Source organism: Cupressus sempervirens, chromosome 10 (assembly GCF_028749045.1).
Source record: "Cupressus sempervirens isolate cs-2001-9-10 chromosome 10, ASM2874904v1, whole genome shotgun sequence".
Taxonomy (NCBI): domain Eukaryota; kingdom Viridiplantae; phylum Streptophyta; class Pinopsida; order Cupressales; family Cupressaceae; genus Cupressus; species Cupressus sempervirens.
In genome coordinates, this window is record NC_143127.1 from 262,280,096 (window position 1) to 262,306,669 (window position 26,574).

The window sequence follows — 26,574 nt, forward strand, 5'->3', positions numbered from 1 at the left end:
GTTAATGCCACAGAAGGCTTATGACAAGGGAACTGGTCAGAGATGTAAACATAAGGTTTCCTTTGAGATGTATTCTGCTAATATAATCTTGGTAGCGTGTTTCAATTGTCCTTCAAAGTAAAGACACATGCTATGTTTTGAACTGTCAGATGCTGCCTATACACATTATTGGAGATGTCTGGGTTTGTAAGCTCAGAAAATGATGAAATTGGAAGTACGACCATTACACACCACAAATAGGACTTTTACAGGTTGGCTGAACGTAATATCATGATAAGTTCTCTGCCCTAAGTAAACAAATTGAGCATAGCAATGGAATTGCAGTGGGACATAAATGATGTTTGGATGCTATGGAAAGGTATGGTGCACAAGGATAAAGGAAAGGTTGATTGGACCGTCCTTTTCCTCTTTAAGCTGAAAACTAGCTTTTCAAGACTCGAGGGTATTTGACTTTTAAATTACAGAAGGCTTGCCAAAGACCCAATCATTGGCGTTGATACATCGATCAAAGAGAAAAGACTCAAACTTTTTTTGAGAAGACATTTGTGAAATCAATTGTTTAGAGAATAAAATTGTATCCTCAACTCTGGTAATTGAACATGGCAATAAATTTCTTAAATTGAATGCTTGACAACGTTGTGTTGCCTCTCTTTAAGTACAGTGATATGCAGTTATTTTTTAGGTCTTTTAGCTAACCACTAGGATATATATTTGAGGTTCAGTCTGCATGTCAACAATTGCTCAAGTCAGAATTATGTAAATTGAATGCACATCAAGCATGGGCACAAACATGATGCATTGTCACTTCATACACAGTTGTATAATTTTATTGCATCTTGGTAATGATCCTGTTAATCTTCCAAAGTTAAGAGAAACAATGTAGAGACAATATGTGGAGTAGTTTAACTTTACATATTTGGTTTAAGAAGTTTTCAGATAGGTCTATAGACAATTCTTAAGAAACATGTTTACAAACTTCCATGCACTTGATAAGCCAAAAACTGTGTTTTTTCACAGCATATTAAGAAATCTTGTTTCTGTGAGGCAAAGAAAGTGGCTGTATAATGTTACACTGGGTTTATGATTTCCCTATTGCCATGATGCGAAGTTTCTGAATATAAACCTGATTAATGTCTGAGCAGGACAGTAACCAGTTAACCAATTTCATGCCATTGTGTATGGTGAATGTTGTAGGAAATTTTTGAGATATATTTCCATGTGAAAATTTCTACAGGAACATAATGTCTAATTGTGGCAGTGAGAATTCAGTAGCGCAGAGACCTTAACGATACTATATATTACGACCCATAGAGTGATGATTACATGTTTACTGTCAGTGCCAAGAATGCAAACACTGCTATGTAGGGTCATTTTATTGAAAATCACTTCACTCGCCTTTTCTTATATCTTGTGGCCTTTGAAAAATTAACAACTTACTGCCTTCGCATTATGAATTGTCTAACTTCTTATGGGATGGCAAGTAATCCTTATAGGTAATTTGTTAACACTGGATTAAGTGTTCTAAATGAGGAGTTTGAAATTCCCAGGCGCTCATTTTCCAGACATTTATAAGGCATTTCCTTTCTTTACTATCTTTTTTAGACCTTGCCAATCATCAGAGCACAGGCAATTTTTCTAGTTGTCTATTAGACTAAGGTGATTCTGCTACTTGTCCATCAGATCATTGGCTATTTTTCTTATTAACTATGCTCTTCTCTGGTCTAAGGCTTCCGATATTATGCTCTTTATTCTACATCCTGAATTAGCAAACTATACACACGATTTATATCCTGAATTATCTGTTGATGCTGGGTGTTACTTGTCTTGTATTTGTTGCATACATTGCTTGAAAGATGTCCATTGTTGAAGCAAATGTCTATTCTTAGGCATTTCTTTTTGTTTATAATTCTATTTCAGTTTTTTTTGGAGAATCACGAGAATAGCTTTCTGGGCTCTCAAATGCTGTAGATTGTGTTGCTTTATCTAGATGCATAGTAAATTTCAAGATAGATTTGTTTGGTCACATGACTAGGAAACTGATCTCTCTTGGTTAGAGTTTTTATATTTTATTGGGTTGTCCTTTAGACAAACATCTTAGCTACAAAAGCAACTTCTATTTGCACCCACTGATATGTGATCAGAAACCATCTTTGTAGAGTTTTTATTGCTTTCTGGGCACTTAAATGCCGTAGATTGTGTTGCTTTATCTAGATGCATAGTTAATTTCAAGATAGCTTTGTTTGGTCACGTGACTAGGAAATTGATCTCTTGTGGTTAGAGTTTTTATTTTTTATTGGGTTGTCCTTGAGACTAACATCTTAGCTACAAAAGCAACTTCTGTTTGCACCCACTGATATGTGATCAGAAACCATCTATGTAGAATCATGAGAATTTTATTTCAGTTTTTTTGGAGAATCACGACAATAGCTTTCTGGGCACTCAAATGCCATAGATTGCATTGCTTTATCTAGATGCATAGTAAATTTCAAGATAGATTTGTTTGGTCACATGACTAGGAAATTGATCTCTCTTGGTTAGAGTTTTTATTTTTTATTGGGTTGTCCTTTAGATTAACATCTTAGCTACAAAAGAAACTTCTATGTGCACCCACTGATATGTGATCATACACCATCTATGTAGAGTTTTTATAGCTTTCTGGGGCACTTAAATGCCGTAGATTGTGTTGCTTTATCTAGATGCATAGTTAATTTCAAGATAGATTTGTTTGATCACATGACTAGGAAATTGATCTCTCATGGTTAGAGTTTTTATGTTTTGTTTGTTGTCCTTGAGACTAACATCTTAGCTACAAAAGCAAGTTCTATTTGCACCCACTGATATGTGATCAGAAACCATCTATGTAGAATCACGAGAATTTTATTTCAGTTTTTTTGGAGAATTACGAGAATATCTTTCTGGGCACTCAAATGCCGTAGATTGTGTTGCTTTATCTAGATGCATAGTCAATTTCAAGATAAATTTGTTTGGTCACATGACTTGGAAATTGATCTCTCTTGGTTAGAGTTTTTATTTTTTATTAGACTAACATCTTAGCTACAAAAGCAACTTCTATTTCAACCCACTAATTCTATATCCTGAATTAGCAAACTATTATATCCTGAATTATCTGTTGATGCTGGGTGTTACTTGTCTTGTATTTGTTGCATACATTGTTTGAAAGATGTCCATTGTTAAAGCAAATGTCTATTCATATTTCAATTTTTTTGGAGAATCACGAGAATAGCTTTCTGGGCACTCAAATGCTGCAGATTGTGTTGCTTTATCTAGATGCATAGTTAATTTCAAGATAGATTTGTTTGGTCACATGACTAGGAAATTGATCTCTCTTGGTTAGATTTTTAATTTTTTATTGGGTTGTCCTTTAGACTAATATCTTAGCTACAAAAGCAACTTCTATTTGCACCCATTGATATGTGATCAGAAACCATCTATGTAGAGTCTAACCATTTCTAATCTTCTTGGGTTGGCTTGACAGATTGTTCGCATATTAGCAGGTATGGAACCATCTGTAAGTGGTATAAATGATGGCGATGAGGAAGGATGGGCTCCACTTCATTCTGCTGTGAGCAGTGGCAGAGATGATGTCGTTGAAGCATTGTTGCAAGCAGGTAGGATTTTTTAAAGTGTTCACCTGATGTCTGCAAAGTGGTTAAAACTTTGGTGGCAATTGCAATTTGGGATTGTTTCAGAAGATTCATATTGACGTTTTTCGCCAAATTATACTCTCTCAATGTCATGGAGGAGTTGGTGTCATGTCATGAACCTTTTTATAGCCTATACGTAATCTAGCAAGCAATTGTGAAATCACAATCATGTAAATGTCTACAGATACAAAAGTCAAATCATTTACAATAAGAAAGTATTATGGTAAAATGATCTCTAGATTCAGAGAATATTTTTTACAGAAAACATGAACATAAATATACTAAGGAGGGTAATCCAAAACAAGTTGATCCCCTAATCTCATGACCCAAATGGAAGTAGAACTAATCATGTCAGTAGAAGGCCTCTCAGGAATAAGCTGATGAAGTCTGTGGGAAGGGCCAATATTGGAAACCAATTCTTTTACATGTTTGTAACATAACTTTAGTTAGGAAAAAAAATAAAAATATAATCATCAGCCACCTGAAGAAGGCTAATGCAGGATTCAGTAATGCCCAAGGTTAATTTCCATTGTGACTAATGAAATTCAAATCCTCTTTAAGCCACCAGCCCTAGTATCTTACCCTGCAACATGATTTAGCTCGGCTTAAGACTGGACGAATATCAGCCACCTAACACATGCAATACTTTCAACCTATTTCAGTTGGCTCACCTACGAGATCATAGTGCTATACTTAATGGTTAGCATGCAAATTTCCATGGAATATGCCCAATAACAAATAACCAATATTTGCATTCACAAGGATAAAATCCACCTAATAATTTATGCATTTTTTTTGTTCAAAATGGATAGTATTAGGAAGGAATTGTGTAAACAATTTATTCAAGTGCATCTGAGATTTAAACTTTAGTGGTATTTTCTTACATACAGAAACAATTGTTTGGGTGGATTACCCAATTTTGTGTCTAGGTTAATTTTGCTAAGAGAAACTTATGTGAAATTCTTGGACATTTATGTTTAGAAAGTTAGTATATTTATTGGCAAATCAATTTAAGAATGAAGAAAAGTTTGCCTTTGCAACTTCAAAATATCTATGCAATGCTTTTGGTGGTGGTTATACTGTAGTTGACAGATTGTCTAAACAAATAATCCTTAAAGTTCATAGTTGTCTACATTGTTGTGCTGCATTTTGTCACCACAAAATGTAGGTAACAATGCGAAACTTTTCCAACTTAGTTTCGTTTTTCTATGAGTTAATCCATTATTTAATTGGCTGGCATTGCTCAATCAATCGACTCCAATTGATATAATGAATCCTTTAACTGAAGCCTTTTGTCAGGTCTTATTAGTATTTCTGTTTGTTGAATCTATACTTGATTTTTGAAGCCTTAAATGTATTTTTTCTCGTTTTTGAGTGTGTTTTCTTAGCTTTTGGTCTTTTGTTTTTTCTCAAGTCATTGCTTTCGGTTTTCCCTTCGATTTGGTCTATCTTAGGGCTTAATTGGAGTTGGGAATCAAAATATATGAACATTTTAGTGCCCAAAAAGTGGACTCTCCATGTGCAACTGCACGAATTAAAATATTATGTTATATTTTAAAATTGACATTCACTTTTTGAAAAATAGAACATAAATTCACTTTATGTTATGTTGTTAAGTTATTTTATGATTATTATTTAAATTTTCACTTAAAGTAACTATAGAGCACTTTATGTTATATTTTAAAGTTGAGTTGCTTTTTAATTTTTCACTTTAGTGACTATATCAACAATATAGTTTGATTTAGTTTTTGAGTTTTAATTCAAAACATCTTAGTAAATATTACTTCTGAATGATTTTTGCACATTATATATTAGTGTAAATATTTATGACCCATTTAAGTAATATTTCTTCAAAAATTAAATTGACATGTGCTTAATTAAGTTTTTTTAAATGTTTTTTTTGGTGGGTAAAAGGCCAAAGCCTTATTGTGTGATGTAATTAATTATTATTATTTATTAAATTTGTGTAGGGTCGAACCGAAAACCTCTCGGATAAGAGACTCACAATTTTACCATTATGCTGTAGGCTCTTGACCTAATTCATCACTTAAGTTGTGTATAGCATGTCTATAAACATATTTACATGAAAATATGTAATTACCTCTAGAGACCATAAATTTGAGCAAAAGGACAATTTTTAAACACATAAAACATGTAAATACATGTGTTTTAAAATGTGCAAAGACTCTTCAAGAGTGAGACTTGCATATTTAAGTGTTTTCAAAACATACAGTGACCCCTAGAGAGTGCGTTTTTGCACTAAAAGCCATTTTTGAACATGTTTTATAAATATGTAATGCGAAATAATTTTTTGTATATATGGCTTAATGGATATCCAACATTTTTGACCATTGTCATCACTGTTTTGAAAAGTTTTCCCTAAAACAATTAGAGCTATTTTTGGCATATACAATCAATGCCAAGCCTATGCACATCATGTTTATTACATTCATGTATGTTTCTTTGGTTACAATTGGATCCCACATTGGCATGCAAATTTGTGTTGACTAAATTGTGGAATTTAGTTTGGAAATAGGAAATTATACCACATAGAGTATTTATCAAGTTTAGAGAGTTATGTCTCCTAAATAGTTATATCATTTATAATTATAAAGTTTAAACAATACTTGATTTGTATTTAAATTAGTTTGTAAGCATTGTTCTGCTTGGTGGGTAAATTAATCTATAGAAAATGGGTAGCTGGTTCATGTTTAAATTGGGATTGAAGCTTTGGGAGGTTGTTTGGCAAGGGGCTTCTCATATTTTAAAGTTCCATAGAAGCAGAAATCTGAAAAAGAATCCCTATTATACCTGATTATTCCTGAATCCTAGAGCCAATTCGCTGAAAAAATTGTGATTCATAAAAAAATCGTTGACCTGTCATTCACCCAATTTTCAATGAGCTTTTTCCACTTAAAGGGCATTAAAATCTTGTTAAAATTCCTAAAAAATGGTAAAAAAATGATTGCATAAACCTATGGAACCATTAAAAGAACTCACGAAAGTGACAAAACACTTACGAATGGGGGTGATTCTGTGAAATCAATGCAGAATTGGTGTGGAAAAAAAATGTAATTTTGTTGCTTTAGTTTTTTTGACCTGTAGAAAACCTAAACAGAGGAGTGGGAGGAGCAATGACAGTCATCAGCGAAATTTTAGAGGGCCTCGATCATCGTAAATTATGGGGGGCATCTGACATATTGTTGAAGCAATTAAATTATTAATAGATCTGTTTTAACTCATGATTCCAATATGACTAGAGCTCTCTACACGCCTTGCCTCATAGATTTTGATGAGATCAAATATATAATCAATATCATACACTAATTTTAAAAATTATAATTACTATGCACTATTATAGATGGCCCTTTAACGACGAAGTAGTGAACCCCTGTAGTTTACATTTAATGTTATGAAGTAGTTAAAAAATTAAAATTGTTATTGACTATTATTATATTTATTGCACAAAAGCATAAAATGATAAAAAAACGTGATTTTAGGTGATTAATCCGAAGTCGGCATGTGCAGTGATATATTGCCACTAAGATGGGGACTTTTTGGTCAACAACTTCCAACGCTTCTTTTGACGATTTATCAGGCAATTTACGATAGTTAACAAAAAAATTGCAGGGGACTAGCAAAAACTTTTAAAAGCGATGCTGACAAGAAGAACCTGCAAGATCGTGACATGGTTTCGTAAGAAAATGATGTGCGACATTGAAGACGTAGTCGGGAAAGTTGGAAGAAGACTGTTGCAAAGTCTCGTGGTTTTGCAGTCTAGAAGTAGCATGGGAGATGGATGATTGCAAACAAAATTTTCCTCTCTTTCTACATTGAATATATTGTAAGCTTGATTGATAGTATTTCTTTTTTAAAATTTGATTATGGTTGTATAAATTTCAAATACTTAAAGTGTTGAGTAAGAAACAAAAGAGGACCTCTGAAAGCTGCCTTAAATTTATTTGTTACGATATGATCTAAAAAAAGAACGGTAACAAAGTTTTGCATTATTTATTCTAGAGAAAGTAAGAGCCCTACGATTATCATTATAATCATTTCAGGCTTGTCAATTATGACATATAAGTTCTTACAATTAATCAAATAGCTAGGTATTTAAACTCTCTCAAAATTAAATTAAATAATTCATGCAATTCAGTCTTTAAGTTCAACATATATAAAGTTGTTTTAGTATATACAGGTGTATATATCACTTCAAATCAAAGTAACGAGAATCAGAATCGGCAAGGCTCAATCGAATCGCGAATCGGCCATGGATTAGCCACGAATCGGAAAATTAAAAAAACTCTTGAAATTTAGAGATTTTAACAATTTGAAACGCAATTCATGCACCCTTTATTGAATAAAACTTAAACACACTATAACATCATCAAATAGAAGCTAACATACATAAACATGGAACATAAATGATAAATCCATCACATAAAATGTAAATTGTAGCTGAAGTAAATAGAAATCATAGGATCATAATGAGTCAAATCATAGAATGTATGTAAGATGGAGATCCATAAGACATCAAATTATAAATGTATGTAAGATGAAGATCCATGAAATGTATGTCTATCCGTATCTGTAAACAAAATGAAAAAAAAAAGGTTCTAGCTCAAGCCTTATCATCATCCTCTCACTTCTCCGATTTTTTGCGATTCACAAAGGTGATTTTGGCGATTTTTTGCATGCATCGCATGAATTGGCGATTTATGCGATGAGATCATTGATTCAAAAAAAATCGGGAACCATAAATTGAATCGCCAAACCGGCGATTCAGGCAATTTCATGGCGATTCTCGTTACTATGCTTCAAATATGTGTATATCATGCCAACTTTGTATATAATTATTTGTTTAGTATATATATATATAAAAGGAACTTGAGAGAATTCTAGAAAATCAATTCTACTTATATGAATATGAAGATTTTCTTTTATTGGCAATATTTTGTGAAGAAAGCTTCCTCTGGATTGTGAAAAATAGGAAAGCCCACATCATAGCTTGGTTGAAACTTATACAAATAAAATCAATATTAAAACTTTGAGTCCTCGAGCTAAAAATATAGTAGGAAGATGTTGTGCAAATGCTTTGAATCATTTATATATCCTTTATTACCTAAGCTTTTATCTATACAATGGCAATGCTTTTTAAGTTAAAAAATGTAGTTATTGCCTATTTTTCTTAAAATTTTCACATTTTTTTTAATCTGACTTTTTTCTGGACTTTTTCCTAATTTTTTGAAAAAATCCTACTCTAGTTTGCAATTTATTCCCCAAACTATCAATGCTTCTATGTAATACAAACAATCATCTAACTCAAGTTACTTCTCTTGAAGCATTGATTGGAGCTGAATACAAAATTTTATAAAATAAGGAAAATCAGAACTTATAATTATGAAAAATAAATATTACATGATAACTATTATATTTTGATTGAATACAATTTAATACTAAAATTCTATTGGTTGTTTGAATTGGTCAAATAGAAAAATATGGATTAAATAAATCCATTAGTATTCCTGCTTGAGGCGGGAACTAATAATTGGCCATTTGTATATAATTGTGTAGTTAATTGCAAAAAATGTTTTAATATAGAAGTGATAGTTTTAAATCAACTATATATCTGCTTACCAATAAAATACTTGTGTAGTTAATTGCAAACAAAATTTTAATAGAGAAGTGATAGTTTTAAATCAACTATACATCTACTTACTAATAAAAAAGAGTTGTAATTAATGATTTAATCATGCTCCATTACCAATAAAGCATGTCTTGTTTACAAAAGGGAAAGGGAGAGGGAGAGTGGGAGAGAAATGGGAATAGGAAGAGGGAGATATAGAGGGGTAAGAACAAGAGAGAAAGATAAAGATGGAGGGAAAAGAGAAGAATAGGGAAGGAGGAATGGATAGAGATTGAAGAAATATATAGAAAGAGGGTAGAATATAGGAAGAGGTAGCAAAAGTAGAGAGAAGGAAAATTACAAAAAAAAAAAATAATAATTAGTTTTATTATAATTATTTTTCTTCTTTTTAAAAGATTATTTTCTATTAAGTCTAAAAATAATTTAATTATTTATGTTTTTTATTAAATTATAAATAATAATAAAAGATATTAGAATTTGAAATTATAGTTTAGCTATAATTAATAAATATATTGTAGTTATTATAGGAAATAATAACTTTATAAAAGAAAATACATTTGCTTTTCAAAACCAAAAAATGCATTTAAATTCTCCATATAATTTTTCATGGCTTATCCCGTGAACCTAGTTTAGGTGAAGTGATAGTTATAATATGCTCGTCTTCAAAGTCACATTCATGTTGTAGTGGCAATGTTATATATATATATATATATATATATATATATTTTACTCACTGCCATACTAATTGCAGATATGCTAGTGAGAAGTAGGAGATTTCATGAGGCAGCCTAGCTATTCGGAATCAATTCAAGTTCTATGCTGTAAGTTGAGTTGGATCACATTTGAGAAAGTTTTATGTTGGTTAAGGAATTCTGCTGAATGTTTATGGACGCTTGTGAAGTGCTGGTAAGAGGACATGGTTATTTTTGGCGAAGTCTAAATATGCAACAAAGAAATGGCATTGTTAAAAAGTCACTATCACTAGAATAGTGAAAAATGTAGGAAAGTGCCACAGTGGCAGCAGTGTAAACCTTCAACGGGAGTTAAAAATTTCTTAGCGACAATATTGAGAAGTATGGCATTCAAAACCCTGTTTTGGATGGGGGTTGTGGACCCATCTAAGATGAGGAACACACTATAGGATATGCTTGTTTTTCCTCCAATGACCAAAGAGGTAAAACACTTCTCTATATAACGAATCCTTAGGCTTGTAATGTTAATGTTGGAAATTCTCAATCCAAGGAATGGGTTGCCTTATGGCAATTCCAATTTAGAGGCTTAGAATTTATTTCTACGAGTTCTTGTAGGAGTAGGTTTCTTAAATCTTATGGTTTAGTTTGTTTTAGTTAATTGGGTTTTTGGTATTTTGTTGGAATATTGGTGTATATCTCTCGAAACTTGGTACCATCTTGATATATTTAACATCCCTTGTATTAATCTTGTAATGTCTCCCGTGAGGGATCTCTTAAAACTTGAGTCCCGTGAGGGATCTCTTAAAACTTGAGTGAATTTCTTAGTTTTGTATCAAAAATTGAAGCCAACTTCTTTCACTCTATAACTTTCACATAAATCTATAATGGGGTGTAAATGTTTGCATTGAAAATGATAAATATGCATCTTATCACTATCTTTTAGTGAAGTCGACCCTAGAAGAATTTATTTATGCATATGTCTGGTATTACTAAAGAATGGTCATTCATCCCATACATCCAAAATTCTTCAGACATTGGAACCAGAATAATTATAGGTACGTCTGATGTAAATTGGTGTATGAAGACTGATGTAATTATTGTCTCGAACTAATCTCTGTCTTATTTATATTTATATCTGAGTAGAGGTTACAATTGATTACTCTCTTTTGTATCTTCTTCTCTGCTCACCAGCGATGAGGAAAGAAGCATGATGTTTACCCTGTTCTGTGATTAGCTTGTATATATTCCCATTTGCTGACTGTGCTTTTTCCTATTCGCTGACTGGATACTTCCCCCTGAACATGTTGATGCACATATATGATCAACTTCTTAATCGCTTTTGAATTCTTATGCCCGTCAAGTCAATGAAGATAATAATTGATGAAGGTGCTATTCTAATAATCAGTATTGAATCACTGGATGACCTTGGATGTCAAAAATTGGAATTTCTGTTTATCCACATAGGCTCAGTTGTAATATTTATTTTGTTGTGAATCGGTTTCAAACTATTCTTTATTTCATCCTTCTAAAGATCTTGTGTAGATTATACTCTTTAAAAATCACTCGACTACCTTTCAATCATCCAATCTTAGAATCGCTCCTCCAAGATGCTCGAGCAGTGGTTGCTCTTTTATTATCTTCGTGTTAATCTATTTCTTTGCTGGTTGTATTTCCAATCCTTCTCTACACCTTCAAAGCCAGGGATTGAATGTTGTTCCATGAAGGCTGAGACTTTTTGATACATCGACAGTGCCTCCAAGATATTCGTTGTTCATTTTCTAATTCTCTGATTGTGTCAACTGCTCCCCAGGCACGATGATTTGTTTTATGCTGATAAACATGTGTTACTCATTCCTGACAACTCTACTGCCAATTTAAAAAGTGAATCTCTGAAGTTTGCTCTGAATATAATGAGGTAAGGATGACTGTCATTGCTATTCCTGATTTCTGAGTGTTTTCAATGTCTAATTATGGTTGCTGCTTGGTTGGAAGATTGTCGCATAAGGTATATACCTTGCCATGGATTATCGACATTACAATTTCATCGATAGTGTCCTCTGCTTCATAGTATAGATTGATTGGATACTCAACTGTGATAGTCTCCATTCTTCACTGACTATGTTTTATACTGTAACATTTCTGCAGATGCCCTCATTGAATCATTTTCTAAACAAAATGTTCAATAATACAAAGCCGAATTGATATATATGTCTTGTTCTTAAGGAATCTCCCGGTTACAATGAGTAAAGGGTGCGAATACTTTGAGTCTATTCCTTCTCCGCTGGGTCAGACCTTTGTCTCCTCACAGTTTTCCTCCAACTTTTTTTTCTCCTTCCTAAATCTTCCTTCTTCAAGTATTTAGTTTATTTTTAACACCTCCCTCCCCCTTTTTCACTATATCTCCTATTCTTATATATCCCTAAGTGGTAATAGTCATGGCCATTCATTTATATATTTGATCTTTTACTCAATAGAATTTTATACAAATTTAATATATATTTATACTTCAATGATAATACCTGTGTATTATATGAATTATTTATATTATTTATTATAACATTTGGCATATTTATAATATATTTCAATAGTATAATTTAGAGTTATAATATAATATTTATGTATTCTAAATGATCGATATTTATCTTATTATATTGTTATTCATTAATTATATATTATCTTAGTATATTAATTCAATATATTATGTTTAACTATGATAATATTGATTTAATATATTATGTATTTACCCCTATAATTTTATTTTCTCTCTTTTTGTCAAGATATTCTTATTATTTATTATTAAATTGTATTCTATAAGTGGGACATTACAAATGTATTTTCTTTCTATTAAAAAAATTAAAAAAAGTGAAAGGCAATGAGTAATGCAACTGGATAGGATGATCTCAAAACAAACATGTGTTTGGTAAATTAGGAAAGGTTAAAGCCGTATGGCCTATTACCAAGGTTGCATGGGTACACATACCCACACCCCTAGGACGCGTACCCACGTGCCCAGGTACCGGGTTCTTAGTGGAGAGCATCATAGCTTAGGACCTTGATTTAGATTTCTGATTTTTGTTTTCATATCAGCTTGTTGTTTATCAAGCTTAATTCAGTATGTAATCAGTTTGAAACTTTGATACACTACTGATTAACATAATCTTAATGACTGTTCAAATCAGAAGTTTATCATTTGCAATATTTCATTGTTATATGATTTATAATTTTCTTGTTCATGTTTAAAGTGTGCCTTCTCTATTATTCATCTAAACATTTAACATATATTATTATTACAAACATATTGCAAATCTAAAACTGAAAACAATACATTACATTTGCAAACTTTATAATTGTTGTTTTGAAAAACCATTATGATTCATATTTTATATTTTCAATAAGTATTAAATTGATGTACCCAAGTAGCCCCGTCCCCTATTTTAAAAAATAGTCATATCCGTACCTATTCCCATACCCAAGTACCCAAGTAGCCCGTCCTTGTGCAACCATGCCTATTACGCAAAGCAATTGGTAAAATATTTGATGTATTACCGAATGATTGAAGAGATCATTATAAAGAATTTACAAATGTACAAATAGAAAGTATAAGATCGGAAAGACGATCTTATCTTCTAATAATTAAATATAATACATAATTGACCATTGAAGTAATAACATCATAATATTCTAATATCTCCCTTAACGGTCAATCAGTCCACAATACTAATCTATCCCCTGAATTGAACAAACTTATTTGGACCAAGAGGCTTGGTGAGAATGTCTACTGTCTGATACGTTGTTGGAACATATTGCAATGAAGAGTCTTGAATTCAACCAGCTGCCAAATGTAATGACCAGGAACGTCCACATGTTTGATTCTTTCATGGAAGACTAGTTTCTTGGTAAGTTTGAGCACTCCTTGGTTATCAGAGAGCAAAGGAGCCTGGCCAACTTAAGATAAATGCATATCTGCAAGCATCTGATGAAGCCAAACTGCCTCACAAACTTCCTTAACAGCTCTTCGATACTCTACTTTTATGGAGGAGAGTGAGACTGCATATTGCTTCTTACTGGTCCAGCTGACTGCACCAGATCCCAAATTGAACACATATACAAAAGTTGAAGTCTTATCATCAACTGAACCTGCCCAATCTGAAGTTATGAACCCACCGAGTCTTAAAAATCATGACTTCTAGTGTAAATAAGTCCATAGTCAGAGGTGCTCTTCACATAATGCAGCATATGCTCTGCTGTTACCTAATGATTATCCTTGGGGGCTGGCATGAATCGTGAAATGTAGTGCACTGCAAAACAGAGATCGGGTCTAGTGGCAGTGAGATAGATGAGACTACTCACTTGTTGCCTGTAAGTGTTTTTGTCTACATGAGGAGAATCAGACTTGGCTGACAACTTCAGTCCTTTCTCCATAGGTGTGGAAGCAAGTTTACAGCCTTACTAGAGAGACTGACTGATAGATTGACAGGCCTTTCTCCTACGCTTGGTGTTGTTGGAATGGAAGCTGCTAGCTGGAGGCGGTATAGATAGGATAAGTATTGTAGGATTTATACTGACCGAATGGAGCCCTAAATTTGGCAAATTATTACCTCCATTTCATTTCCCTCTCTAACCTTCTTGAGGAAAAATAATTAGTCACTTATCTTATTACTGATGTGAAGAATTTAGTGATCCAAATTTACATGAACTGTGAGGTATAAAATATTCAAAAGAGACATTGTGGCCATCCATTGGAAAGAACCTCACTGAACATGTGAAAAATGGAGATGATTAAGGTGGTTTTTGAATGTACATATGGAAACACAATGAGAAAGATTTTGTCAAGGAATTGAGATATACCCTGATACCTGTGAAGGAACCATCAGAATTGTTAACTTATTGAGGCTTGGGTGTATGTTACATATATCACATTATCACCTCTGCACATATTTCTAATAGTTTAGTTGCCTTCTCAGATTGATTTCCTATTGATAAGTGAAGTTTGTCACACTAGTGAATCTGCAATGATGGCATTCATGTTCTAGATGCTATTATTTTTGTCTCTGACATGCAGAGGAAGCTTAAACACTGAGGGATCTTGGAACTTCAATAACAGATTACAGGTGAAGAAGAGATCTTCAGCTACCATCTCCAAAAGATCAGTACTCGCTGCATCAGTATAAGTGAATCAGTTTCTTCTGGATGGGTCTGCTTGATTAAATGCAAAAGTCTGAACTGAAGCATGTGCTGGAGTTTCTTTTTTTATGCATAAATGGGGAAAAATAAAAAAGGATATAGATTGTAACACTGTTTGTAAATGGATGGAGCATTGCAGTTGTACAGATTAATACACTTAAATTATTTTGTAGTGGCCTGCATTGCATAGTGCACCTGGAGATACATAACATACTTGGATTTCAACTTGGAGTAATTTGACACTGATATGACATATCAATCAATGCCTTAGAAGAGACTCAGCCATGGAACAAAGATATGCAGGGATAATAATAAGACAATGACTACACATGTACGGTGAACATTCAGCGACTCTCAAGACTCTGAAGAACATAATCAAATGATTGAAACAAGAGCTTGTTTGCAGATCCCTGTTTGAATAAAATGCAGCTATGAAATATGTGAGCACAAAATACTGAATTTCTACACCGTGCGGTGCATAGAAACCTACAGAAACGATATTGAAGGGTTTGCAGGATCAGAACAACATACAATGGTTTTGGCATAACAACAAAGACACTGAAAGTTTGAAGACTCACAAACGTCATCGATGGCTCGAGCATATCAAAACACATATACGGGAAAATTATAGATACATGCGCCGGATATATATTCAAGTTCGAGAATATTTATAAGGTTGAACACTTAGCCAACTATAGTTAGGAACTTGTGGCGATAACGATAAAGGAAAAATGCAAGCAGGAATGGCGGCAAACAAAGCATATTTCTCAAATACACATCCACGTGTATTTCTTTGCTCTTCCACATTGGCTCACTCAAAGGAGTATTCAAATATTTGATGGCCCCATAACTTGGATGTATGTCGTGTATGTTTCCAGAGATACTATATAAGATCAAAGCCAACCTTCTTCATGGACGAATAATGCCTGATAAGAGACATGTAACTCCTGCATTTAGAAAACCACGAAGGCCTGGGTAGTTCGATTGAAGGATGCATACTGTTCGTATGGTTCAGGCGGCACTTATAAAAGCAAATACACTCAGCAAGTATTAAATAACCAAAGGCATCGTCAGTGTTGAGGCAACGAAACTATATAGAAAGCCACATAGTCGATGATGAAGATCGATGTAAGACAAAGATAGAAAGAGTCTTATATGATTCAGATTAATCTCTGTCACGTAGCTGTCTAAGTGTCATTGATGATACATCTTCAGAGAACTAAGTGCATAAAGATATTGATAAATATACATAGCGACTTTAATAATCAAATCTGAGAAGAACAGCAATCAGTTTAAAAGAGATTACCAGGTGTCATCAGTTTGCCAAGCAAATAAACTCATGAAGACTTTTGAAGGAGTGTAAGAGTATTATAAACAAAATAATATCCCCATAATGAAAATTAATTAAAATTTGAAATGGTGCAATTAAGGAGGGTGTTTTTATTTGTTAAAAAGAAATGACTTTTTGAAAAGTCATCTTCTTTTATAGTACTATACTCGTTTTCTACTCATACTCGAAAAAAGACATACTCGAAAACGACATTCGGAAGAACAGATGTCATATATTAATTTGCAAGGAGGAATAAGGACTTTTAAATATGACTCTGCAATATATTCTAAAATTATATTTCAATGATTTATAAAAGCTTGTTGCTTTTTGATTATTTAAATGGCATGGAGAATTAAATTGCCTTAGTAGAAAACGAGTATCATTTGAAATAAAAGACATACTCGAAAAAAGACATTCGGAAGAACAGATGTAATATATTAATTTGCAAGGAGGAATAAGGACTTTTAAATATGACTCTGCAATATATTCTAAAATTATATTTCAATGATTTATAAAAGCTTGTTGCTTTTTGATTATTTAAATGGCATGGAGAATTAAATTGCAGTTGATGGGTCCTTTATAATCAGTTTTTTAATGCTGTAAACAATTTATGTCAGATAAGTGGACGAGGTCATCTATGGCATTTTAAACTCGATGTTTGCAGATATTCTGAAATATTTAATTGTTTCCGAATCTGTTTCCAGTCTATTTCCCTGACCTTAGGAGTTAAAGCACAATCTGAACTAGTTTAGAGTTGCGTATATATATTTGATCCGTCGCATCTTGATTATTAAACTGCTTATAGTTTATGTGCATAGAACATTATAAAGTTGTACGTTATTATCTCCATTGTAATTGACTCTATTGCCTGGATAAGCTAAAGCACTGGTCTTTTTATCATTGAAGTATTGGATTTATATTTGAAGTCATAAAATCTATAACTTCCTTCTTACAAACCTCAAATCAATTGGTAAAAAACCTTATACAAAACATTCATTTGAAACTATCACATAACTCCATATTAATCGAGTTCAAAGATCTTGCCATCCTGAGAACTCCAAAGCATAAATTCACTATGGAAAAGTCTTGAACCAAGTAGTTAGCGTTTGAGGTGAAGGTCTACCCACCTGGGTGTAGCGGAGACTAAAGTGCAGGGTAATCAAGGTGATTCTTGTTCGTTGGCGAGAACTGATTGAGAAATCCTATCGGAGAAGTGGCAAGCTCTTGGAATTCCAATCTGCGGGTTTTGGGAACCAATACAACTTGCATATGAAACTTGTGAAGAAAGTTCGTGGCATACGACTGAGAAATAAAGATGCTACCATCAGTCTACCAAACCTTAACACCTGAACACTAATAGAGAAGCCCCAAATCTGTCATATCAAAATCCTTGCACAAATTTTGTTTGATTTCTTCAATTAAATGTGTTGAATTGCCGGTAATGATCAATTCATCCACATGGACAACAAGAAAGAGAATATCATCACCAAAGTGTTGATATACAAATTGCTGTCTAAAGGGCAACACTGCAAATCGTGAGCAACCAAGTAGTAGGAGCAAAAGTCTCCTCATAATTAATGCCCTCCCACTGTTTGAAACCTCGAGCAACTAATTTGGCCTTATCTAAGGTACCATAAGCATGATACTTGACCTTATAGGTCCATTTGCAGCTGATGGGTTTTTTCCTTCGAGGAAGATCAAAGAGAATCCAAGATGAATCTAGGATTTTGCATCCATAGCTTGATCCCATTATGAAATCCCTTTGGCCTCTATAAATGTTTGAGGCTCATAAATGCTTTGAAGGTTGGCCATGAAAACAATGTTAGTTGTATCTGGTTGCTTGCCCTTATTTCTAGAAGATCTACCCTCAATGAGCTTATTAGGATGAAGATAATTGATAGTCTTAGCCAACCATATATGTCGGAGAGTAGATGAGCCAACATCAAGAGGAGGAATAATTGGAGTTGAAGGTGGAGGAAGATTAGCATTATCCAGAGGAAAGTTAGATAGTGCATCATCAAATTTAGATTGTGCATCATCCCTTCCATAAGGCGGACCTAATGAAAGACGACACCCAAATTAGAGGCCTTCAAAGACAAACCTCAGAATTTTGCTTAGACGGGAAGAGAGAAGTGGTCCTTATTCTTCATCAATGACAACATCACAACTGAAGAACATGAGCTTCCAACTCTTGGAATCCAACTTGGAGTGCTAGGCATCTGGTATCCAAACATATGCTAAAGAGTTGAAATTTTTTAGATGGTTGATCCTAGGTTTGTGACCAGTCCAGGCTTCTTCAGGAGTGTTCCCCTTGACATGTGTGGGACACCTTTTAAGGAGATAGATTGCAATAGACACTACCTTTGCTCGATATTTCTTAGGAACAATTATGTGTTCCGTCATATATCTGACCATTTTTGTAATGGTGTGGTTGCAATGCCATATGCCATCATTTTGTTGAGGGGTGTGTGGAGTGGTTAACAGACATTTAATGCCATGTGTATCAAAGAAAGTGGAGAAAGCAATAAAACAAAAATTCCCCCATAATCAGACCTAAGAGATATAATAGAGCAACCATACTCGTTTTCTACTAAGGCCTTATATTTCTGAAATACAATGAACACCTCTAATTTCTGTTTAAGAAAGCACACCCACATTTTCATACTAAAAATCATCAACAAGGATTAAGAAATACCTGCACCCAGTAACACGAGGAGTATTCATTAGACCACATACATCAGCATGGACCAATTGTAGTACCTTAGAGGCTCGCCATGTGTCACTATCCCTGAACGATATCCTGTGCTTCTTTCCATCTTGACAAGCTCCACAAATTCCCTAATTTTGAGTTTAAATTTGAGCGAGGCTAAGTACTAAATCATCCAAACAAGCCGAGGAAGGTAGTGAATATTCAGGTGACCATATCGCTAATGCCGGAGACTACTGATAGAAGTTAATTTTGCTGTGAAAGCACACTTAAGATAATTGCTAGTATCCACAAGTCTATATAGACTATGAACCTTAATGCTAATGAAAAAAGTAGTGCATGTTGCACGATCAACAATTGAGCACTTGTTTGAAATGAATACGACATCAAGTTGAGGAGAATGCCACACTATCTCACTCACTGAGAGTAGGTTAAGTTCCATGCTAGGAATGTTGATACATCGAGGAAAATGAGATTCCTCCCACTAGACTATATTTGTACATTGCCCCTGTCAACAATATACTCTTCACCTCCATCTAATATAACCGAATCCGTAATTTCAGATCAACTTTAGTAGAAGTAGTGTTGAGTCTCTATAAAGTGCTTATAAGATTTGGTAGACTCTTTAGGGTGATGACTACCATATCTTCTTCCATTTTTTGACCAGTAGCTTTGAACTGATCCTGAATGTCCTTATTTTTTGTGAGATGCTCATGTAAGGACATGCATTCATCCATCATGATGAAGAACAACTAGTTCTTTGAAAGAATGCTCGACTTTGATAGATGTCTCATGCATCTCTTTCAAATGCTGCAGACTTGCTAGAAGGAACTTGAGGCAACTGATCATTTGTGATAGAGTTTGAGAAGCATGATATCCTCTTGATTTTGATTGTCATACTTGTCTATATGTACTTGTACAATGGTGTTAATGTTGTAGCTTCAGTCGGTTTGAATTGACCTAGAGATAATCCTTTTATGGTTATTGGTTAATCATCGAATTAGACAAAGTTTCATATATATATATATATATATATATATATTATTGTTAATATTGTCTAATTGGTTATTAAATTATAAATTACCATAAAGACATGTCTCCTCTACTCATAATTATAAACATCCAAATCTGCACTTGGAAGCCACATAAATGAATGCCAGTGTTATTACATTTTCAACAGTCATTTCCCCCAACATGGTATCAAAGCCTATTGCAAATGTATCAAATAAGTGAATAAAAATAGTGAATCAGACATTAAGCAGAATCAATTGCAACTATAGAGCTTTGGTGAATGCTTTATCATTTAAATTTGATGAAATCATAATTATTGACAAACATAGAAAATATTATAATGTTGAGAATAGCTGTGTGGAGATGGAAGGAAGAAAATATGAAGAGAATCTACGAAGGGATCAAGAAGCAGAAATAAGAAAAACACTGTAATATCCTGAATAGGATATTTTCTGAATTTTCCTTTAACAATACACTTAGAAATAAAACCTTGTAGACAATTTCCAGCACATTCGAAAACCAATAGAAATTCCAATTAAATCACTTTTCTTAGATACAACATTCAGATTCAGATGTACACAAAAATGGGTCACAATGCTATAATAAGACCAGAAAATTCTTCAGATGAATATAACTCGTTATTTCACAATAGCATCCAAGAGGTCGAACATAAAACCATGAGTTACAAACTAATAAGGTAAAACCAGCAACTCTTATACTCCCTAAATTATGTTATTGTATTATACAACAACAATACAATAACCAGCACTATGAATCCAATCCTAAATACAAATTAACAATCAGATTGGAATACTAGAATAAGAACCTGTAAGCGCTACTGAAACACCTGAAATGATGTTTCCTAGGACAATGGGTTTGTGTCCATTGTCTGCTAGCACGAGGGGCTACATCCTCCAACTAGCTGAAAGCTAAAGCTTTCTAAGACTTGGAAGAGAGGAAACTGAACTGAATAATAAAATCAAGCATATTCAACAATGAACCTCTTTCCCCTTTTAATACGCAAACCAAAACTCTTCGGCTCCTCTCTGATTTTCATCTTATTCCCTTGTGGCTCTTCAACTTCCCTAAGGCACTTTGTTTTGTTCCTCCTTGTCCCTTTGTCCTTTATATAACATTAAATCGACCTTTTTAATATTTTGAGCCTATGTCTCAGAGTCAATTTAACATTGTAGAAAATAAGACCTCAATATTTTTGATGTTCCAAAAGGGAACATTACAAATCTTCCCTCCTTAAAATTGCTTGTCCTCAAGCAATTAGGACCAGGATCCCATACGAGGCTACAGGCAGCCCTGTAATCCAAAATGAAGACAATTTCAGCCATACTGCAAAGCCAGATGTCTCTTTGCAATCTATCTCTCAAACAGATCCCTGGATCCCATATAACTCTCTCGAAAAGCTCAGAACCTGCACCTGTGAATTGATCAACATTGATCAACACCATGACCCCAATAAAATCCTCGTCCAACCATAGATACGATCTGCCAACACCTGGATCCCAAACTCTGTTACGTTGCCTCGCTGCTATGATGAGATAAAAATATATCCAGGGTCCATGTATAATCTAGTAGAATGTGAAGACTTGACCTAAGTGGATGATGTAAGAAATGAACTGCTCAAAAGCTGAAATCACCATCCCATGGACATCAAAGTTCATATTGTCGGCATAAACTTGGAGAATTCCCGAATGCATAGGTGCTATGAGTATGAAAGATGCTGAGAATCTACCCACAAACCTCAAATAAATGCTCCACCGAGAACTGTTTAGAGGCTGATGAAGAAAATTCACCCAACTCCTGAATGGAATGAAATCAAAAAATATGTTGAGACTGATCAAATGATAAGCAATAGAAGTTGATTCATCATTCCCTTGCTGAGATCCAGATTCACTGCTAGAATCTGAGCCAGGATCCCAAAGTCTGAAATCAAACTCTTCCTTCTCATGGAAAACAAGAGATGATCCCTCATTTAACACAAAAAGAGGATTTTCGGACGTCCAATCAGCAACAACTTCAAACAAAGGGTTGTCAACAAGTTGAAAGTGTTCAAAAGTTTTGCTGCGTAACCGTTTGGGGCAGTTATCCAAGTCATATATCTGCTGAATGCTCTCAAGTTCGTCAATTGCTTCTTAGAAGAACTCCTACCTCGTTCTATCCTCATGTTTCCGAGAGTGATTCATGGTTCTAATCTGATTTTCTGCCTCCTGAAGAAAAATTCAGGCATCATCTAATGCCTCATGAGTATCCTTAAGCTCCCCTTTGAGTTTCATACTTTCGTTCCTTTTTTCGTCCAGTTGATCAACATGAATTTCGGCAACCTTAAGAATATAATCCCTGTCGGAAAGCAAATACAAATATTCTAATTTCATGGATTCAATAGCTGCTATGACCACCTGCAGATCCGCAATAGGCCAATCTCCTTTCCCTTCCCTTCATGCCTTCCTATTGATATCCTCAACCAATTTGTGAGTGCTGTCATAATGTACTAGAGAAGCCACAATTCTATCTTTATTAACCTTCAATTGATTCCTTAAGGTGTGCATTTCATGATTGTCATTTCAAAGTGGTTCATTGTTTTGTATGGTCATCTCGGTATGTTCTAATTTTATGTTATGGGCATCAGAATTAAAAGATTCATCATACGAACATTCCAATCTGCAATAATCTCGAGTGCAATCGCCCTCGTCCGCCTATTTGTCAACGCTAACCTCCACTTCACCAACATAAAAACTTGTACTGTGGGTAACATCTTCCACGTGGTCGCTGGGAAGCTGCAAATCAATAGGAGTTGGCTGCTCTTCTTCTGCAAGAACCTCTATTCGATGCTCGTGATCTGTTGGAAATTCCTCATACACATTTTTGCCATGGCCCCTTGCAAGAAGATCCTGAACCAAATCTAGATACTTTCTTTTTGCCAACTCAGTCTTATTTTGCTGGTCTAGATGAAACTCCATGTAATCACTGAATGATAAATCATTTTGAATTCAGAGAGGAAGTCTTTGATACTCCTTGTAAATGTTGAGTATTTCAGTTCTTATATCTGTTGATTGGAATACCCACAGTTCAGAATTTTCAACACTTTTTCCTCAAGATTACTCACAGAGATAGAGGAGTGGATTCCATGATTTATAGAACCAGACTTAATTTGGGTGGATGCCAATTGTTGTTGTTGTAAGGCCTTTGTTCTTGACTTGTAAATGAGATCATCAACATCTTTGCTAGCTTGGAGAGGATCTTCTATTTGTTTCTACCCCAAAGGAATTTTCTTGTATGACTGCAAACCATCATCTGGCCTTGAGGTCCTTCCCACCAGGGCTGAAATCTGTGTTGCTTCCTTTACAATCGAATTTCCTGATGCAGCTAATTGCTAGGATTGTGAACAAGAAATCGGCTCATCTGAGTTGTGTAAATGAAGTTTGCTGGACTTTCCTAGTGACTTATTTCTCATGGAATGAGCATTCGAGCACACTGTTGCCTTTGAATCCAGCATACTTGATTCATCCTTTACTTCACATTGCACTTTCACTAATCCATTGGTAGAAGCAGAAACAACACTACCATTCAATGACGTGCAAGTAACTGTGTGATTTGGAAGAGTATCGACTTGAAGATAATTTTTAGGGAGAGACTTTGAAGATGGAAATTCTATATCCATAGCTTGTTCAGCCTTCTTAAGTTTCTCCATGATCATTTCTTGGGTTTGTGCATTAGTGGCTACAGGAAGTGGCAAAGGAGCAAGTGGAGGTGTAGTTTGGATTGGCTGTGGCATTGATGCTCTGCCTTTATTAAAAGCTTCTAAGAGAAGCATAGCTTGCTTATCTGCTCGTTTTGCTCTCAATTCCTCGAATTCCTCCATAATTCTAATCTTATCATTGCTTCTCCCCTCCAGATTTAGATATTTTGCTTCTTTGAGCTTTTGTTTTATTTGTTTTGTAATATCTTCCGCCTCAGTTGACTTTGTAACTTTAGATATAGAGATTGCAGTTGCAGCCTTGGCATCATCATCCTTAAGACATCTGAGAGCTCTTGTAATTTTCCTTTCACATTCACCAATATGCCTTTTGAAAACATTCTCCATTTCTCTGTCATAATTGTCTTTACCTTTTTCCTTGTCGTCTTCGTATTCCTTTCGTAGCTGTAATGAGTGGATTTTTGAGCAAGCACCCAAATCCATTTTGTGAAAGCGTAAAAACTTCATAATTCATTAATAAATAATAGTTAGTGTCACTTCCGTATACAAACAAACTTCACATGAACGGCTTCTTTAATCTCCTTTGGCGATAAGGCTTCCCTCGATTTCATTTGAAACGACCATGCAAAGATGCTTCTGACAAGTAACGGTTGCTAAGGCATTTTAAATGATGACTCCCCAATATAGAGTCACCCTCAATCACGAAGGTATCCAACAAACACGGTAACACCAATGTGACGTGTCTCCTAATAGGCCTGAATGAATTAACTCGACATTATTTTCTTAATGAATCAACGATTGTTTTGAAATGCAATAAAATACCTGTATACTCCCCTTCGGTAACGCCAATGGCCACTATAATGTATGCTCTTGGAATAATCACTCTTTCAGTACTTATGGCAAAATTCGAGCAATCAATTTACGTCTCTTCATACAATGGTCGGGTCCTATCAATATTTGATGTAGCTCCACGACCATTAATATTGCAAAATACTTTCACAGAGTTAGGTAGATGAAAATGCGCACTGTTATGATTTCTCCAGAGTGTGTGGCCATCGGTTAGTAGAGAGGATGTCTGTGTAGTAAAACTGTGGCCCATTGATAGACTTCTTAACTACCACCTCTATTCTTTGCGTGTAGATCCTGCTATTGTTTCCTTGTCGACGGTTGGAAGAGAGGAGACCCGTGTGGGTTACTATTAGTACCTGTAGACGTTACTGTAATTTCTTGTTACCCCCCGTGTGCTGTTTTGGTTCTTCCTTCCCTACTCGTCACTACTGACTATGAATGTATACAGTATTCTCCACTTATGTTTGGACTCACAATATTTCCGCAACCATTGGAATCAAGATCACCATTATTAGAATCGCATTGCACCTTTTCATCAAACTTGTTTCTTGAAGGAGGTATATTTCCGCAAAAAGCTTTTGTTATGTTAGAGAAAACTCCTCGATTGTAGGGATTCACTTTACTTTCATACCTAGAACAAAAGTTCTTGTATGTGGTTTGGTTTGTACAACTTAGGTAAACGTAAAATGCAGTAAGCCCACCAACAAACCAAAATGCAACAAAAGTATAAACCACGAGCGCAACTAAAGCAATTCTTCCTTCCTTACTGAGAAAATAGGTAAGAGTTTGTTTATAGTTGTATTCAATAATGTCGAACAAGCAAATGACAAAGATATAAGCACACAACACTGTTGATGAGAGAGCAAACATACAGAAGAACCGGTAGTTGCGTTGTAAGATAAATTGACTTCTATCCTTGCGGTCCCAAACACAAGTTTGTCTAGTACTGACCTGTAAGTGCTCGAATGTCTTCAAATGCTTGTTAATCGATGTGTCAGCTCAGCTCTTGTATATGTTTTTGAGATATTCCCTTAAGCTTCACTACTGGACCTTAATTTGTTTCAAAAAGGTCCAACTTGACAAGGTCAAATCCATCCTCATCAAGAAAATATCCTCTAAAACTGTATCTAATGTGTTTCGGCAAGATAAATGGTCTCAAAGGTTACTGTCACAAATTAATTACTTTCATGGAAACTCTTTCATTAAATTAATCCAGAAAATTCTGTTCATGTGCGAACTCTCAAACCTTTAACATCTGCAATGCAAGCAATAGAAATTTCCAAAACTCGGACTGGACTATGTCTTTAGTAAAAAAAAATCCTCTGCAAATATTTTTGAATAACCAACTTTGAAAAACCAGCTCTGATACCACTGTAATATCCTGAATAGGATATTTGCTGATTTTTCCTTTAACAATACACTTAGAAATAAAACCTTGCGGACAATTTCCAGCACATTCGAAAACCAGTAGAAATTCCAATTAAATCACTTTTCTCAGATACAACATTCAGACTCGGATGCACACAAAAATGGGACACAATGCTATAATAAGACCAGAAAATTCTTCAGATGAATATAACCCGTTATTTCACAATAGCATCCAAGAGGTCAACATAAAACCATGAGTTACAAACTAATAAGGTAAAACCAACAACTCTTATACTCCCTAGATTATGTTATTGTATTATACAACAACAATACAATATCTAGTACTACGAATCCAATCCTAAACACATATTAACAGTCAGATTGGAATACTAGAATAAGAACCTGTAAGCGC

General features: G+C 34.4%; 1 protein-coding gene across 1 annotated transcript in view; it reads left to right on the forward strand.

The window, feature by feature from the left end:
* LOC149533640 (Ankyrin repeat family protein) overlaps positions 1-26,574 on the forward strand; it is a 94,086-nt gene that overhangs the window by 31,917 nt on the left and 35,595 nt on the right. The window contains exon 2 of the mRNA XM_089805344.1: positions 3,497-3,629. Coding sequence (XP_089661470.1) covers positions 3,497-3,629 — 133 coding nt within the window. The remainder of the gene's footprint in view (positions 1-3,496; positions 3,630-26,574) is intronic.